Source organism: Salvelinus alpinus, chromosome 2, assembly GCF_045679555.1.
Source record: "Salvelinus alpinus chromosome 2, SLU_Salpinus.1, whole genome shotgun sequence".
Lineage (NCBI taxonomy): Eukaryota > Metazoa > Chordata > Actinopteri > Salmoniformes > Salmonidae > Salvelinus > Salvelinus alpinus.
Window position 1 is genome coordinate 24,478,412 of NC_092087.1, and position 17,980 is coordinate 24,496,391.

At 43.3% G+C, this 17,980-nt stretch overlaps 1 protein-coding gene across 1 annotated transcript; it reads left to right on the plus strand.

The window, feature by feature from the left end:
• Positions 1 to 963: 963 nt before the first annotated feature.
• On the plus strand, positions 964 to 6,609 carry LOC139557288 (dolichyl-diphosphooligosaccharide--protein glycosyltransferase subunit 1-like). The gene is made up of 10 exons (XM_071371894.1): positions 964 to 1,354; positions 2,009 to 2,073; positions 2,587 to 2,893; positions 3,045 to 3,254; positions 3,371 to 3,563; positions 3,691 to 3,790; positions 3,877 to 4,015; positions 4,305 to 4,424; positions 4,568 to 4,813; positions 4,928 to 6,609. Exons 1-10 carry the CDS (start codon positions 1,109 to 1,111, stop codon positions 5,108 to 5,110), a joined length of 1,809 nt encoding a protein of 602 aa, XP_071227995.1. The 5' UTR covers positions 964 to 1,108; the 3' UTR covers positions 5,111 to 6,609.
• The last annotated feature ends 11,371 nt before the right edge of the window (positions 6,610 to 17,980 follow it).

Genomic DNA, 17,980 nt, shown 5'->3' on the forward strand with positions numbered 1-17,980 from the left:
GTGCTTCTGCGGATCAGAAGAACGTGTGTTGCGTCTCACCCGATTTTATACGTTTGAAGTGTCGTGTGTGTGTCTCTTAGGAACAGGGCACCCCTCAAGGGTTATAGCTGGTGTCTCGTGGGAAGTGGATGTTGAAGAGATGAAAAATATTCCTGGAGTGATTGATGCACGTCGGCTGAATCATGTGGGGAATTAAGAAAAAGAGAAGAGTCTATCTGTTCTTTTGTTTTTTGATATGGAGTCTCTCCCTATTCAAGTGCAGTTAGGGTATATTAACTACAGAGTCGGGTTATTTATCCAAAGACCAATGCAGTGTGATCATTCTAAAGCTTTTGGTCATGTATCAAGTGTTTGCATACGGGAGAACCCTAGATGTCCAAGTTGTGGAAAATATCATATCGTGTTATAAAAGTGATGAAAATGTGACATGTTGCAATTGTGATGGGAACCATGAAGCCACGTCTTTCGAATGCCCCACAAGGGTGAAAGAGAATGAGGTGGCCAAAGTCAGGGCTGTCCAGAGCATTTCATATGCAGCAGCTGTTAAAGGGTTGAGGGTTTGAATGGTTCACCTGAAGAGTCCATGGTGGTGGATAGTCTTTCACTGCAGGGGTTACATTTCACGAGCAGGATCCTGACATTGTAAAGGTTAAGAAGGTGGCCTTTATAGCTATGGTGATTAATTGCCCTGCCAAGGTGGAGAGAAGGTCCAGGAAGATAGAAATCATTGTGGATGCGGCAGGGGTTCCTTGGGCTGAAAGATTTCTCGGCGAAGGAGTTATATGCAATATTGTCACAAGCCGTAGGGAGATTTGTTTTGTCAATGTACTTTTTCTATTTGGGTGGATTAAGTTAGTTATGCATTTTATTTTTTACCTTGTTTTGGTTTCAACCCGTCCAGTTGGTGGCGGCAAAACACATGTTTTGGTTGTAGTCTGTCATAAAACCCACAGAAGAAGAAGATGAAGAAGAAGTTTACGCCATTACGTGAGAAATGAATTAAGCGTCATCCTTTCGGGTGCAACTTCGATCTTAGTGGCGCGCGGCATTTTTGTTTTTTCCCCCCTCTCTCTAGCTTCAACTATACATACTGTTTAATTATATAACAATGGCGCGAAGCATACCCTTCTGCACAGTTCCCACTTGTCTGCTCCTTATCACCGGACTGTGTTATCGAGTAGCTGCCGACGGGCTGGTGAACGAGGAGGTGAAACGAACAGTGGACCTGAGCACGCACCTCGCTAAGATAACAGCAGAGATTCTTCTGTCAAACCAGGGAGACTCGGCGGTACATAGCTTTATCTTGGCAGTAGAGCCCGACTTGGCCCCCAACCTTGCGTACGTCGGAGCATCGGTAAGTTAATTAGGAATGCATTCGCTGTAAACCAAACATTTTTCTCCAGGTAGTGACCTAACACATGATTATAGGTAGCAGGCTAGGTAGTTAACCTAGCTAACAATAGCATGCATTTGTCCTGCAGCGCCCAGGCAAGGAAGCTAACTTACTACTTGCTAGATAGCGACTTCCTAACTAGCAAATGTATTTTGCTAACAATGCAAGGCTGTAGCAAAAAATATATAAGTCAATTATGTAATTGTGGCGTGGAACTGTTTGAATGGGCTAACGAGTGCACTTCCGTAGCACTCGTTCTGTCAGGAATGACACGTATCCGCTGAGGGGAGTTACTTCCGTGTCGTATCTATATTATGAACAGCTCCTTTTGCGTGCATGATTTCGGGACCTTTGATTATGTAAGATAATATTTAATAACTAGTTAGAATAAATGTTTTCCTCATGGTGAGGGTTGTAAATTAAGATTTGTGTGTGCTATCAGTGATTGTGTGCACACCACCCATAGCCGTGGGGAATGAGTACTAACTACAGTCACAACGCAACATACTCAAACTCATTCCTATCTATAATGAATACAGATCAGGTCCAGTTGCAGTAATAAGAGTTGAATTGCACCGGATTGTACAGACATGTAAACACGTGTGTCTTTGCCAGGTGAAGGGTGATGAAGAGGAGGATGGCATACTTGAGCTCAAACAGACAATTATCCAAGGCCAAAGGTGAGAGGTCTTTAATTGCTGGTGTATCCCTGTTCACTAACACTTCGAACACACCGACAGCGTCTTTGCGCAAAATAGTATGCAGCATCATCTGGATATGTATGCAACAAAAGTTAAACATTCACCTTCTGCTACCATTTCTGTCAAGCCATCTACGCATACAGTTTCACGCATACAGTTTCACGCATACAGTTTCACGCATAAGTATGTACCACACCGAACGCACTGCAACTGCCTATGCAATGCTGCAAGGCAAACACAACTTTTCATTGGAAATGAATGCAATTCTGATGTACCAAAATGCCATGATGCTATCGTTGTGTTGCTTATCCATTGTCAAGCATTAGACTATAAAGTTTCTAGATATGCACATTTTCACCATGTTAAACTTCACCTCTTTTTTCCAGTGGAGTTTCTGTCACTGTTTTAGTTTGTCCCCTTGTTTTTTAAAGCCATATATGTTGGTGCTGGTGTCCACTGACCTGACCCCTCCTGTCTGCTAACCTCTTACAGTGGGGAGTTCTACAAGGTGCAGTTACCCTCCAGTCTGGGCGTTGGCGCTAAGCTGCGAGTGAAGGTGGAGACAGTCCTGAGCCACATTCTGAGGCCCTTTCCCACCCACATCACCCAGGCTGAGCGTCAGCTGGTGGTGTTCCAGGGCAACCACTACCTGTACTCTCCATACCCCACCCGCAGCCAGACCACCCGTGTCCGCCTTGCCTCTAAGACTGTGGAGAGCTACACCAAGCTGGGCAACCCCAGCAAGAGTGATGAGGCCATTGAGTACGGCCCCTTCCGTGATGTCGCCCCATTTAGTGAGGTATAATGTCTGAGGGCCCTGGGTTTGAGATGCATTGATCTGTTGTTGAATGGTCTGAACACTGTTGGGCCTGCTGAATAGCAAATATTGGCTTAGTAGATTCATATTTGGAAGAGAAGTTTGATATTTCTTTGTTTCTCATTCTTTTTAGGATGCCCTGAAGGTCCATTATGAGAACAACACCCCCTTCCTCACCATTAGCAGCATCACCCGCATCATTGAAGTCTCTCATTGGGGAAACGTTGCTGTGGAAGAGACCATTGACATGAGGCACACAGGGGCATTCCTGAAAGGGCCTTTCTCCCGTTATGACTACCAGCGCCAGTCTGACAGTGGCATCTCATCAGTCAAATCCTTTAAGGTGTGTTGATTTTAAAGACACTTTTATTGCTATGGAATATTGGTGCATTTGCAAATCATGCTCTCAATGGGGACTTGTAAAGATTGTATAATAACTACATCCTCTTTCTCACAAAGACCATTCTTCCTGCCTCAGCCCAGGATGTGTACTACCGGGATGAGATCGGCAACATCTCCACCTCCCACCTCCAGATTCTGGAAGACTCTGTGGAGGTGGAGGTTAGGCCCCGCTTCCCCCTGTTTGGTGGCTGGAAAACCCACTACATTATCGGCTACAATCTGCCCAGCTACGAGTACCTCTACACCCTGGGTGAGTTGAGTTGACTAGATTACCATATTACGATAACTGTTTATAACCAGAACTCTTTTTAAAGAGAAATGGCCTAACTGAAAGCTAAAAAATAATATGCTAATTCAAATATTCCTATGGTCCTCAGGGGATCAGTACGCTCTGAAGATGAGGCTGGTTGACCATGTATATGATGACCAGGTCATCGACTCCCTCACTGTTAAACTCATACTGCCAGAAGGCGCCAGGTGAGTATGCATGATGTGTATTTAGCATCTGTGGAAATGCATTGATCTCCTGTTTCATTTTATTGATCCATGTCTCTTCCTCTCAGGAACATCCATGTGGAAACACCCTACCCCATTGACCGTATTCCAGACCAGCTGCACTACACTTACCTAGACACCTTTGGCCGTCCCGTGCTGGTGGCGTCTAAAAACAACCTGGTGGAGCAGCACATCCAGGACGTAGTGGTGAGCTGCAATCCCCTAGTGGAGGAGGGAACAGAGACTTTAGGGGGGAGGTTCAGGGGAGAAACAAAGGCAGTTTTTCTTTGGTTTCACTTCATCTGGAAAACCAGAGTGCCATTACGGTGACAGGATTATTATAAGCAATGGCTCTGGAGTTATGCCACTGAAATATAAAAACAATTTAAACAATCAAGATGCATGCTTTACATCTGCAAACCCTTTTAGAGAAATGCTTTAGATGCTATGTAAGGTTCCCAATTGATGGTGTGAGTTCCTCTGTCTCATCCCCCAGGTGCATTATACCTTCAATAAGGTCCTGATGCTGCAGGAGCCCCTGTTGGTGGTGGGGGCATTCTACATCCTCTTCTTCACTGTCATCATCTATGTGCGCCTAGACTTCTCCATCACTAAGGTACACCATCCTCAACATACTCCTCCTCAGTCTCTTTAATAGTGATAGCACTTGTACTCTCCACATCACTCCCTTCTATGTTTATCTCCTTTTTCCTGTATGCACTTGCTGAGTCTCTCGTCTCGCCCCCCACCCCGTTTCAGGACCCTGCTGCAGAGGTTCGTATGAAGGTGTCCTCCATCACAGAGCAGGTCCTGACCCTGGTCAACAAGCGTTTAGGGCTGTACCGCCACATGGACGAGGTGGTGAATCGCTATAAGCAATCTCGAGACACAGGGGCCCTGAACAGTGGCCGCAAGATCCTGGAGGCCGACCACCGCACCCTCACCAACGACATCAGCTCCCTGCAGGCCCGCCTCAAAGCAGAGGGCTCCGACCTCGCAGATAAGGTGTGTGTGTATTCAATTGTGTGTACAGTGTTTGGTGTGTGTGTATGTACAGTTTATACCTACCTGTGTGCATACACTGTGTTGAACCTCACATTTCCTTGTGTTTGTCAACAGGTGGGTGAGGTGCAGAAGCTGGATGGCCAGGTGAAGGAGCTGGTGTGTCGCTCCTGGCAGGAGGCTGAGCGCCTGGTGGCAGGCAAGGTTAAGAAGGAGGCCTACATCGACAACGAGAAGACCCTCTCTAGCAAGAGACTGGAGCTGGTGACCCGCATCGACAGTCTGCTGGACACCCTGTAAACACCACTATACACGTGTCAGTGTACAAAAAACACATGTGCTGCCCCAACTACACATCTGTTGATCCGGCCCTGCAGTTATTATAAAATAAGAAATATTTACCTTTGCACACATTCACCCGCAAGCTCATTGTCCATCCCAGTCACAAAGTACACACACTAAAGGAACCTGTAGGTGCATGCAAACACTTGTGCCTCGCTAGAAACACAACAGCGTTATGCTTCACACCACAGGAAATGCTTGCGTCACACCTTACATGGCAGTCTAAGTTAAATTGCGAGGAAGAGCTCTGTTGTTCGTCTGAGTAAATGCAGAATTTTCATGTTTAAATTTGGAATCTTAGGCCTCCCGGGTGGCGCAGTGGTCTAAGCACTGCATCACAGTGCTAGCTGTGCCACCAGAGACTGGGTTCGAGCCCAGGCTCTGTCGCACCCGGCTGCGACCGGGAGGTCCATGGGGCGACGCACAATTGGCCTAGCGCTGCCCGGGTTAGGGAGGGTTTGGCCGGTAGGGATATCCTTGTCTCATCGCGTACTAGCGACTTCTGTGTCGGGCCGGGTGCAGTGCACGCTGACACCATCGCCAGGTGTACGGTGTTTCCTCCGACACATTGGTGCGGCTGGCTTCCGGGTTGGATGCGCGCTGTTGAGAAGCAGTGCGGTTGGGTTGTGTTTCGGAGGACGCATGGCTTTCGACCTTTGTCTCTTCTGAGCCCGTACGGCTGTACGGGAGTTGTAGCGATGAGACAAGACAGTAACTACTAACAATTGGATACTAGAAAAGGGGGGTGAAAAAAATAAACATTTTGAATCTTTTGTGTATATAATATTATTTTTGTAACCTTTTTTGAATGGTCGGTGGTGATAAGGGTGGAGTAGTCATCAGTGCCCCTGAAATAAGGGATCCCTTGTGAGTCAAACAGTCTCTAAATGTCTTCGTCATATTCTTTGCACTTACGAACTATTGTTACTTCGCCCTGGCTGTTATATTTGAACAAAGTTGAAGCTCTGAAACGGTGTGGACCACAATCCAAAGGGTTACCATCTTCATGTTAAGTTTCTCATTGTCCCTCTGTAATATTTTCTAACATTTTGTATAATTTCTCTTTGTAAATGGTATATTTTCTTTGATAGGAGATTTAGTGAATGCATGAGATTAGGCCATGTGTGTGGGGAATAGTATGGGGCAGTCGAAGACATTGAGTGATAATGTATGTGAACCTGTATCGTTAGTAAATGAAATGGGGAAAATGAACCAAGTTTGAAACATTGTCTGAGAACTGTTTTAAAATACAAATGATTCCTCCACTTTTAAAACTCTTGAGTGAAGTAACCTAGTTCCACCACCCGAGGGCACTCTTGCTCAAGATATTTTCCCCATCTGTGGTGGGAAAGTGAGGCTTTTGTCTTGAGAAAGGGATAGTGCCTACAAAGTTTGCACTGTTTTATTTTATTTTAATATGGAAGCAACCCCAAATAAAACCACTGGTGCTCAATTCATATGTGATCCATGTAAATGTGGCTTGCTGATTCTCTCTTAATCATGGGGGAAAATTGGCTTGTTCTTTAATTTTGCTGATCATCACATCAGCTAATTATATTATTGAAGACACTAAATCGTGGCTCACCTGTCAATTAATTAATAAACGAGAGGGCAATGGTGGGTTGAATTCTCCATTACATTCAAAGATGTCACATACTGTATATGACATGTATATTACATTTCCCTTCTCCACATTCCTCTGGGAATTTCCAACACGATTTATTCTAGAGTGCACACTGGGCCTTAGTAGGATGACCACACCTAGCAACCCAAACTGCCAGTGGAGGGTGGCACTCCCTAGGAAACCTGCTTATTTCTTCCTGATCAGAGAGAAGGACGAACAGGAGATGAGACATAGGTCAGTCTGAGGTCACCGCTTTCCCTTTAGGGTCGTAAGAGGTTGTGCCAAGGCATTTTCTGTGCTATAACTACCCATTCTAGTTGCCATGATAATGTTCATGTATTGTATGTGCATTACAATAATCATTGTGAAAATACACATTGGAGGAAGGCAAAGACAATGTCTGTTAGCACTGATGTTCGGTGGCGTTACAAGGCCCACAATGGCATTTTGTGTTTGCGCTTCAGTGGAGATTTGGAGCTGCAGGGCTGGTAGACCCCCCCTCAGCCAATCATTCTCACACCAACATAAACTCAGCAAAAAAAGAAACGTCCTCTCACTGTCAACTGTGTTAATTTTCAGCAAACTTAACGTGTAAATATTTGGATGAACATAAGATTCAACAACTGAGACATGACCTGAACAAATTCCACAGACATGTGACTAACAAATGGAATAATGTGTCCCTGAACATAGGGGAGTCAAAATCAAAAGTAACAGTCAGTATCTGGTCTGGCCACCAGCTGCATTAAGTACTGCAGTGCATCTTCTCTTCATGGACTGCACCAGATTTGCCAGTTCTTGCTGTGAGATGTTACCCCACTCTTCCACCAAGGCACCTGCAAGTTTCTGGACATTTATGGGTGGAATGGCCCTAGCCCTCACCCTCCGATCCAACAGGTCCCAGACGTGCTCCATGGGATTGAGATCCGGGCTCTTCCCTGGTCACGGCAGAACACTGACATTGCTGTCTTGCAGGAAATCACGCACAGAATGAGCAGTATGGCTGGAGGCATTGTCATGCTGGAGGGTCATGTCAGGATGAGGCTGTAGGAAGGGTACCACATGAGGGAGGAGGATGTCTTCCTTGTAACGCACAGCGTTGAGATTGCCTGCAATGACAAAAATCTCAGTCCGATGATGCTGTGACACACCGCCCCAGACCATGACGGACCCTCCACCTCTAAATCGATCCCCCTCCAGAGTGCAGGCCTCGGTGTAACACTCATTCCTTCGACGATAAACGCGAATCCGACCATCACCCCTGGTGAGACAAAACTGCGACTCGTCAGTGAAGAGCACTTTTTGCCAGTCCTGTCTGGTCTAGTGACGTTGTTGCCGGTGATGTCTGGTGAGGATCTGCCTTACAACAGGCCTACATGCCCTCAGTCCATTCTCTTTCAGCCTATTGCGGACAGTCTGAGCACTGATGGAGGGATTGTGCGTTCCTGGTGTAACTCAGGCAGCTGTTGTTGCCATCCTGTACCTGTCCCGCAGGTGTGATGTTCGGATGTACCGATCCTGTGCAGGTGTTGTTACACGTGGTCTGCCACTGCGAGGACGATCTACTGTCCGTCCTGTCTCCCTGTAGAGCTGTCTTAGGTGTCTCACAGTACGGACATTGCAATTTATTGCCCTGGCCACATCTGCATTCCTCATGCCTCCTTGCAGCAGGCCTAAGGCATGTTCACGCAGATGAGCAGGGACCCTGGGCATCTTTCTTTTGGTTTTAGAAAGTCAGTAGAAAGTCCTCTTTAGTGTCCTAAGTTTTCATAACTGTGACCTTAATTGCCTACCGTCTGTAAGCTGTTAGTGTCTTAACGACCGTTCCACATGTGCATGTTCATTAATTGTTTATGGTTCATTGAACGAGCATGGGAAACAGTGTTTAAACCCTTTACAATTAAGATCTGTGAAGTTTGGATTTTTACGAATTATCTTTGAAAGACAGGGTCCTGAAAAAGGGATATTTCTCTTTTTGCCGAGTTTCCTATACTGCAGACATACTGTAGTTGACATAGTTTCCCTCACTTGTTTGCAGTGGTATGTCAAACAAAACAGCTGAGGTAATGTAACGCTTCTTACTATTAAATGACGCCATCACATCACAACTTGGTTACCAGTATGTTAGATCTTATTGTATTCTACAGCAGGTTGCATACTTATTTGTGAACCGCTGTATGTTTGGCAAATAAACTGTTAACAAGGGAGAGAGCGAAAGTATTGCTTAAGTACAGTATGTTGCATTAGCTCTTCATAATACCACCAATTCCTCACATCTGACATCACTTCCAATAGTGGCAATAATTTGATTATGTCTTACCCAAATGAGTGGCATAGCGACAGATTCAAAATGTGTTTTCTTGTAATAGTTTAGTGTGATTTACTGTATTTGGTTGATATGTGGGTGGTAGGAGGTGAAGATTCGTTAGAGATGTTCCTTTCGGTTCTGGCCCTGCCTTGCTTTAGTTTCAGCCTATAGGGGATGTGATAACCGGTCACACCAGGGCTGCGGTTGAGCTGTTGACCAAATCCGAGCAAAATTCTGTTTAAACCGGAATCTACAAACAGAACTGTATCCTGATGTGTCGAAGAGTGAAAGCTGAGGAACGTGTGTGTGTGTGAACCATGTGGTTGTTATGAGTTGCATAAATAATATTTATTTCCTCATGCAGTAACTTAGGCTATTGCAAGTAAGTTATTTCTCAGAATTAATTAATAGTGTTGGAAGAATCTGAAAGAAAAAGCCAGGTACCTATGAAATGGGGAATCTAGAGGCCAAGAGCAACGTGACATGGTGGTGATTGATTATGTTGAGAGCTCACCTGCAGCCCCCTTCTCCTAATCTCTTTCTCCCTCTCTTTAACACACACACACCCTACCGAGGGACCAGTCACTGTCAGAGAACAATATCCTGCACTGAAGACCCTTCAAAGTGCGTGCTCATAAATCACTCCCTCAGAGAAGCCATCCTCCCTGTCCCTATTTTATTATACATGCAGCACATACATACACGCACATAGCAGAAGGTTGAAGAAAGAAGAGAGAAACCATGCAGATTAGGAGGAAACTAATCCAAACATCAAGGGAGTTCTCAATACTCACACATATGCATGCAAAACCTGGTCTCATAGACTAGACATAACATAGTAAACATAAATCCAGGAGCCTCAAATTAGAACGATATCTTATGTTTGGTATGATTACATAAGACAGAAGGTTAGTTAACGCAAAACAAAAGTAGGGTGGGTGGATGGGCGTATAACCAGGTTGCTTGTTTGAATCTCATCACGGACAACTTGCATTTTAGCTAATTAGTAACTTTGCAACTACTTGCTACTTTTTAGCTACTTTGCAACTACTTAACATGTTAGCTAACCCTAACCTTAACTGCTTAATTAACCTAACTTATAACTTTAACCCCTAACTGAGCCACCTAGCTAACGTTAGCCATAACAAATTGGAATTTGTAACATATCATACATTTTGCAAATTCGTAACACATTGTACAAATTGCACTTCGTAACATATACAAATTGTAATTCGCAACGTATCATATGAAATGAATGATGGACATCCACAAATTAATAAATATCATACGAAACGTAACATATCATACTAATTGGAGTGTCCTGGATTTACATGTACTATGTTAAGTCTACCCCTGAGTCCAGCTTGGCATGCACACACACACATGCATTCATGAACACTCATAAACACTTACAAATGCAAATGGAAAACCATGTGCCATCAAATATCTGTCATACTTGACTGTCCTCCATGCTGTAAAGACTGTACTCACTACCCACAATAGCTAAAATGCTGTTGATGGTATTTTACCTAAAGTGATGGTAATCTGTAGAGAATTGACTTTGGGCTACAAGGCAATATAAACAAGGAAAATCCCCATCATGCATTCTGGCAATACCCACACACTCCCAGGTCTCTGTCTCCTGTTGTATTCAAAATCATAAAAAAATGTAGCATCCTATGCTAAAATCTATGGCTTTGCTGTGGACAAATCCTGTATACTTTAGCTCCTCTTGACCTGGAAACAAACAGAGATGGCTCTCCGTCCTCTAGCCCGTGTGTCTGCCATTCCACAGTGACAGGCCTGGGGCAGAGGGGCCTGCGCTGGGGGGAGATGAAAGCTGCCTGGTCAGGGCCCATGTCCTGTGCAGGTGGCAGGTGTGATTGTGGCGGGTGCAGACGAGCGAGGGCGAGGAAGAGGAGCACAATGAGAGCGCCTGTGCCCCTCTCACAGCTGCAGGGGGTGGAGATGAGCACGGCTGACAGATAGACAGACAAACGGACAGAGGAGGGTAAGGAAGGGAACAGAAAGAGGGATGGAGAGATATCTGGACATGTTGTGTTCATCTGACTTCAAACAGAGGATTGTGTCGGGGGTGTGGAGAGACACATTTTTGTCTGGGGCGGGTAGGGTGGGTCGTATGGTGAGGAAATGGAGGAAAAGGTGCAAGAGAGACAGAAAGAGGGGGACAATCATTGAGAAGGTTGTCATTGCTTCCATCTACTGCATAGAGTATGTGTGTTCTTAATCAGAGTTTGTATACATGGTATATGTGTGTTATGTCAGTTTGTCTCTTCTCTCTATGGATTTGTATTGATGAAACGGTAATCCTCTTGCCCTCCTCCCCTTGTATGTAACTGTCCACAGCTCCCACTAAGACCCCCTGATCTCTGCCACATGGCTCTCCATCAAAGACACGCTGGTCATGCCTCTCAGGGAGAGATTCACCTAAAACATCCACTGGGCGATCCATCTCTAGGGGAAGTGAAGAGGTGGCAGATCTGGCTCTGATGGTTATTTTATATATGTGTATGTTATCCATGACAGATCCATGGGCTTTCTAAACCCAGTGAGACATGGTTAAAAACAACTTCATCCATACACAGAGAAAGACATGCACATGTACCTATGTGCAAATGCGCACACACATGCGCGCACACACACACACACACACACACACACACACACACACACACACACACACACACACACACACACACACACACACACACACACACACACACACACACACACACACACACACACACACACACACACACACATGTTTCCTCCTCTCTATCACTCCTGATTAGAGTGACAGGGGCACTTCCCATTGGCTATGAGAGTGGCCCTCTCCTTTCCAGGGCAGCCAATTTCCCCCTACTCCAGAGCTGATAGGAAACTCTGATTGTCTACTGACTTTAGGAGAGACAAAGACATTTTTCCTCTCACACTTCACGTACCACTCTATTTCATATCTACTGTGAGACTCATTCTTTCTGTGTTTTCTCAACCTCTTTTTATCAAACCTCTGACATTAACTCGTGTTGTCCCGTTGGTACATGAGCTTTCATTGTGAGCCCACGTGGGTTTGTAACCTGGCTGACAGATCTGACAGGCAGGAAGTACCACCGTGGTAACACCTGGTTCCTGCTCCCCAGTTTATTTACACCTCAAGCAACTTGATGGCCTGGCAGCTTGACCCACTCTCCTCCCTCCCACAACCCCATTGATCAAATGTATCATACCTTGTGGCTGTGTGAACCCACATGAGGAGTTTGAAGGAGAACATTTGAGGGAAATAGGATGGTTTCATAACCAATAGGCCTACAAGTCCGAATGTGGATGGGGAGTGAAGCATGGCGAAAGACAGAGGGATAGGTAGACAGAGAACACTTAGAGAGAAATGTGTTGAGAGAGGGAGAGCAGCTAACAGGAAACAGCTCTCTCTCTCTCCCCACCCAGCACTAGCCCTCCCAGCACACTCTTCCTGTCAGGACTCCACTGTCTTCCTGTCCAGCCATCGGGAATCCCAGCTGGAACATTCCAGCTGTGCAATGGCCTTTTGTAGTCTCTCTCTCTCTCCCTCACTCTTCCTCTCTCTCAATCTCTTTCTCTCTCACTCTGTCTCCATCCCCTGCATCTATTCTCAATGACTCAATTAATTTTTATCCGCCATGAATTTCTCTCTATGTTCGTCGTTTCTCTCTCTCTTTCAACACGCACATGCACACCGACTCTCTCTCTCTCTCTCTCTCTCTCTCTCTCTCTCTCTCTCTCTCTCTCTCTCTCTCTCTCTCTCTCTCTCTCTCTCTCTCTCTCTCTCTCTCTCTCTCTCTCTCTCTCTCTCACACATACACACACACAAATACACACACTTTCCTCCATTTTCCTCATTTGAATATTGATCTACTTTTGAATAATCATCTCATCACTAGGGGTCGCTACATAACAGTACATTGGGCCCAATTGCTACTAAAACCGGAGCCCTAGCGGGTTGGTAATGAGACAAATAGCCTGAGTAACCTCTCCAAGCCTCAGCTTGTGTTGCTGCTATGTTGTTCTGTCTACATTCACCATAAGTCACAGAAGGTCCTTCTTTATGATGCTGATATTTTGTGAGCAGGGACATTTTGAAGGTTAATGACTTTAAATGAAACGGCACGAGAATGCATGTATATACATGTGTGTGCACTCACAGCCAGGGTGAAAATACCAGGTGTCATGATTTTGTGTTTGACCTTTTCGGAAAGAGAGCTAATCCCAGGATATAATAGACTGGTGCTGATATGGAAAACTGCTGCTCTGTTATCTTGGTTGTCTAGGAGACCATCAGAGCACAGGGCTGGTGGAGATACCTTGTTATTAAAAGGGGAGCTTGTGTATATTGGAAAACGCGATTTTTTTGTCATATGTGTCACTCCTAAATACTACATTATGTTCCATGCTCGATTATACATGGAAAACGGTTCTCTCTCACATACAACACATTTTGCTCTCTGTGCGGTCAAATTAGTAATGTAGACTCTGAGATGTATGACTACAGCAAACTTCAAAGGGCAGTCATCAGAGAACTCGATGTCCATGCTAAAGTTTTTGCGCCTACACCTCGATCACACCTACAGTGTCTTGCGTTTAAGTACACCAGAAGTACATTCATTTCCAATAGAATAATGAGTTTGTCTTGCAGCATTGCGTTGCAGAGGCAGTTGCAGTGTGTTCTGTGTGGTGCATATGTTAAATTTATCAAACATATGCATCAAATTGTATGCTTAGATGGCTTGACAGAAATGGTAGCAGAAGGTGAATGTTGAACTTTTGTTGCACACATATCCAGATGATGCTGATTACCATTTTGCGCAACGAAAGTGTAGGTGTGATCGACGCATAATCGTGTATGCCAAATATGCTCTCATAAGACATCAAAAATAACATGGGAGAATAAAGGAATATTAGTTCTAGCATACCACACCAGGTCTATAGTATGCCTATTTCATACACATAAAACATGGAAAAAGAATTGTGTTTGAATTTTAATATTTTAAGAAAGGCATTTGTTAGAGAATTATCAGTATGCCTATAGAAAACGGCAGAAACTGTTTGTCTGCTTGCTCTAATAAACGTTTGCCATACTTTCGGGAATGTTGAGGTATATTGGCTTATTGTATTTGTTATATAGGCCTATATATTGCATTTGTAAGGTTTTAGTGAACTAACACTCGCACTTGACTCGTTTCCCTCTTAGTAGCTCTGGCTTTGCTGATATCTACTTTATTGAGGAAAAATGTACTTACTATGACGTATATATGTCGTTGTCCCACCTAGCTATCTTAAAACGAATGCACTAACTGTAAGTCCCACCTAGCTATCTTAAAACGAATGCACTAACTGTAAGTCCCACCTAGCTATCTTAAAACGAATGCACTAACTGTAAGTCCCACCTAGCCATCTTAAAACTAATGCACTAACTGTAAGTCCCACCTAGCTATCTTAAAACTAATGCACTAACTGTAAGTCCCACCTAGCCATCTTAAAACGAATGCACTAACTATAAGTCCCACCTAGCCATCTTAAAACTAATGCACTAACTGTAAGTCCCACCTAGCCATCTTAAAACTAATGCACTAACTGTAAGTCCCACCTAGCTATCTTAAAACGAATGCACTAACTGTAAGTCCCACCTAGCCATCTTAAAACTAATGCACTAACTATAAGTCCCACCTAGCCATCTTAAAACTAATGCACTAACTGTAAGTCACTCTGGAAACGAGCGTCTTCTAAAATGTAAAAATGTATATTGAAGTGAATAGTATTGCCATTGCTAATACTATGATTAATCAACATATGCATTATTATTATTGTAGTTATTATTTAGCCTAAGCTACAATTGTTACAGTATTATGTTATTATTTATTGCATTGTTATGTATGTTCATTCATAGTGTCATTATCAATTGTTATTATGTTCCATTGTGTTTCAAATGTCAGCGTTTATAGTTTAAGTTATAGTGGGCTATTCAGTATAGAAATGCATTTCTGAAAACGAATAGGCTACAAGGCAACATCCGACGCAAAGAAATAACGTTTTTTTTTTTTTTTTTACCACTACCAATGTAGAGACAACAACTGAGGAGACAGGATTAATCAGGCAGATAACCATCATATCACTTCACCATGATATATGTTTAATATAGGGTGATATGTAAAATGTGTGAACCAAAGGCCTACCTAATATTGGCTCTAACACGGGAGCGGGTAAAACGTGTAAATATTTCGCATTCCCTGTGTCTGTATGTCTCTATCAACCTGCGGGATCTCCCCCCCACAAATGATGCATTAGATGCATTGAATGTATTTGTTGTGCGCGTTTGAAAAGGCGGCGATAATCTGGGAGTGAGAGATAAGGAACACCAATTTATTCAGCGGCACTTTGGACCCTGCTTTCAGCCTCGGTCGGTGCTGACACCCCGAGCAGTTTGCTGATAACGATTAGGCCATTTATTATCTTCACAGAGAACAAAGATTGCCTAGCACCGATGAAATATTAGCCTACCCCTGGTAATAATCAGAAGGAGAAGGGCCCTGGCATCTAATGTAGCATGCATTTATAAATAATAACGTTCCAGCCAAGCACCATACAGACACCTACAAAAACCCTGCTGCAGAACATGTTGAAAATTATAAGAAACATACAGTAATAAATGCAGCGAATGCATTTTCATGTGATTATGTGATTATGATAACCCTATGATAAAGATTATTAGGCTATTCAATTATTGTAAAGCCAATTATTATTATTAGGCTATAATTCCGCCTATTATTTGTATTATTATTAAGTCATTCACCTTGAACTATAAAGTTTGTATTATTGTCATTAGGCTCACCTCAAGACAATTTGCTTCAAAATGTTAGAAGCTATAGGTGTCAAACTGTAGCCTAAAGGCTAGATTTGGGTGGACAGTATGACATGTCGTATTTTCTATTTAAAAAAAACATGAGGTGAGCAGCTACATCAATGTATGGGTTATATATATTTTAGTCTTTTTTCCCCTTTTTTTTTTTCAATAGTTGCAAATAGGAATGGGAGCTCGGTGCTGATAAGCTTTTATCGCGCGCTCAAATCAGGAGGCAGCTCTTTCCGCTGGACGGATCACAAGGCTTGCGGTGCTCGTACTTTTATTGATCTGTAAATAATTAGCATTCTAATTGGGTTAATGCTATGAGCATGTTACGAAATTCTTAATTTAGCTTAACCAGTTTTTTGTCAAGTGATGATATTCTACGGTATTGTAGCCTAAATAAACGAAAAGATCAATACACATAAAGAGCTATTTGTGATGAGTGTTTGATTATAACTATTAACATTAACTGGTATGATCATCACCATTGTTGTTGATTTTGGTGCAACTTTTAGTAAAATAAAGAACTGTCGCTTTTGGGGTGGGATACTGTGAAAATAATGGTTCGTTGCCGTTCTCATTTCTCTCATACGTCTGCTCCAAGTTCTCAAATATTGAGTGCATTTTCATTTTTGTGCTTTAACTTCTACTTTGGATAATGGGATAACAACATCATGGACCGGGGTCGAGTCTGCATTTCAAGGACGGTAAAGGCTAGTTACTGGATGCAAGTAGGCCTAAGCCAATAATGCACTCTCCAATTTCAACAAGATATGCTGTCTTCAATTGTGCGCCATCATTGAATTTGATTTTATATTACAACAATGTTATTTGAAGAAAAATGTAGGCCTAAATGCACAATACAGGCTATTTAAAATGTGTTTCTCTGGGCGTATATGCACGGATTGTTGTAAAGCGTCCAGTTGGGAGAGTTGACTTGGCGCCATCTCAAGACAACTGTCTTTATTTTTCGGCTTCTCTTCTTTTTTTGGTAAAATGATATAACCTATCATAAACCAGACGATTCTTATCAGTTTATTCTATTTTGAAAATTAAACTTATGTCAAGTCAGTGTGTAAATTCTGTCTGTTTTTTTTCATTCAAGGCCCTATGCATGAGCCAAAACAGATCGGTCTTTGATGAATTTTGCATAAATGATTTTAAGCATTGAAATGAATGCAATTAATTATGTCAGAGTTTACTTTTTTTGTTTCTATTGATGCAAGCTTGGTTTTTCCTCTTTTTGTCTGTGTCTACTCTAGGGGACACGAGCCCGGGATGCAGCAGTCCTTGCACCCTTGCACCTGCCTGGCTTCAGAGGCAGTGCACGAGCCCAGGTCGCGTGCAGGAGATATTGAGGCTTTGCATGTTTTAAAAGTTGGTGTTAATGTGTGGGACAGAGTAAAAAGACGATGGGAGGAGGGAGGGTCGGTCATGGGGTATACCGTATTTTAATCCAAATTGGCGAAGGAATTCATTACACCGGATTGCTCTAGGCCAATTACTATTGTGCATGTAGATTTATGTAGCTTGCTTCATCATAGCCCAACAACCCACGATAGCTCAATAGGTAGGCTAATATAATCACAATTTGTTTTTTCATAGATTAGATTCTTTTGAAGATATATTGCCTCGCCATAGCGCTAAACTAGGCCTACTTTATATGACTTTTATTACAGTTCAAAATAACCTGATTGGGAAGATGTTACACCGTCAAGTGGATTGGATGAGTGATATTGACCTTCCACTCTCACATTGATTCCATAAGGAACTGTTCTGCTTAGTGATTATGAAGTGAAACTGTAGGCCGGATAAACCTTATGACTAAAATGTTTTTAAGAATGAACACTAGATACCCTCCTCCACAATCCATATCAAAATGGCCAAAGCCAGGATCCGGAATACAAGATCGAGACTGGTTGACGCACCGACCGACATTGTTACGTTGCTCCAGCCCCTATATGTCTATGAAATTCTTTCTCGTTTTCAGTGGAGAGA

What these genes read in the sequence shown, in the direction of transcription:
- LOC139557288 (XM_071371894.1), top strand. Translation starts at nt 1,109, where the DNA reads ATGGCGCGAAGCATACCCTTCTGCACAGTTCCCACTTGTCTGCTCCTT. An exon ending in TAGACTTCTCCATCACTAAG is followed by an intron (nt 4,425 to 4,567) that starts GTACACCATCCT and finishes ACCCCGTTTCAG; the next exon opens with GACCCTGCTGCAGAGGTTCG. An exon ending in GCTCCGACCTCGCAGATAAG is followed by an intron (nt 4,814 to 4,927) that starts GTGTGTGTGTAT and finishes GTTTGTCAACAG; the next exon opens with GTGGGTGAGGTGCAGAAGCT.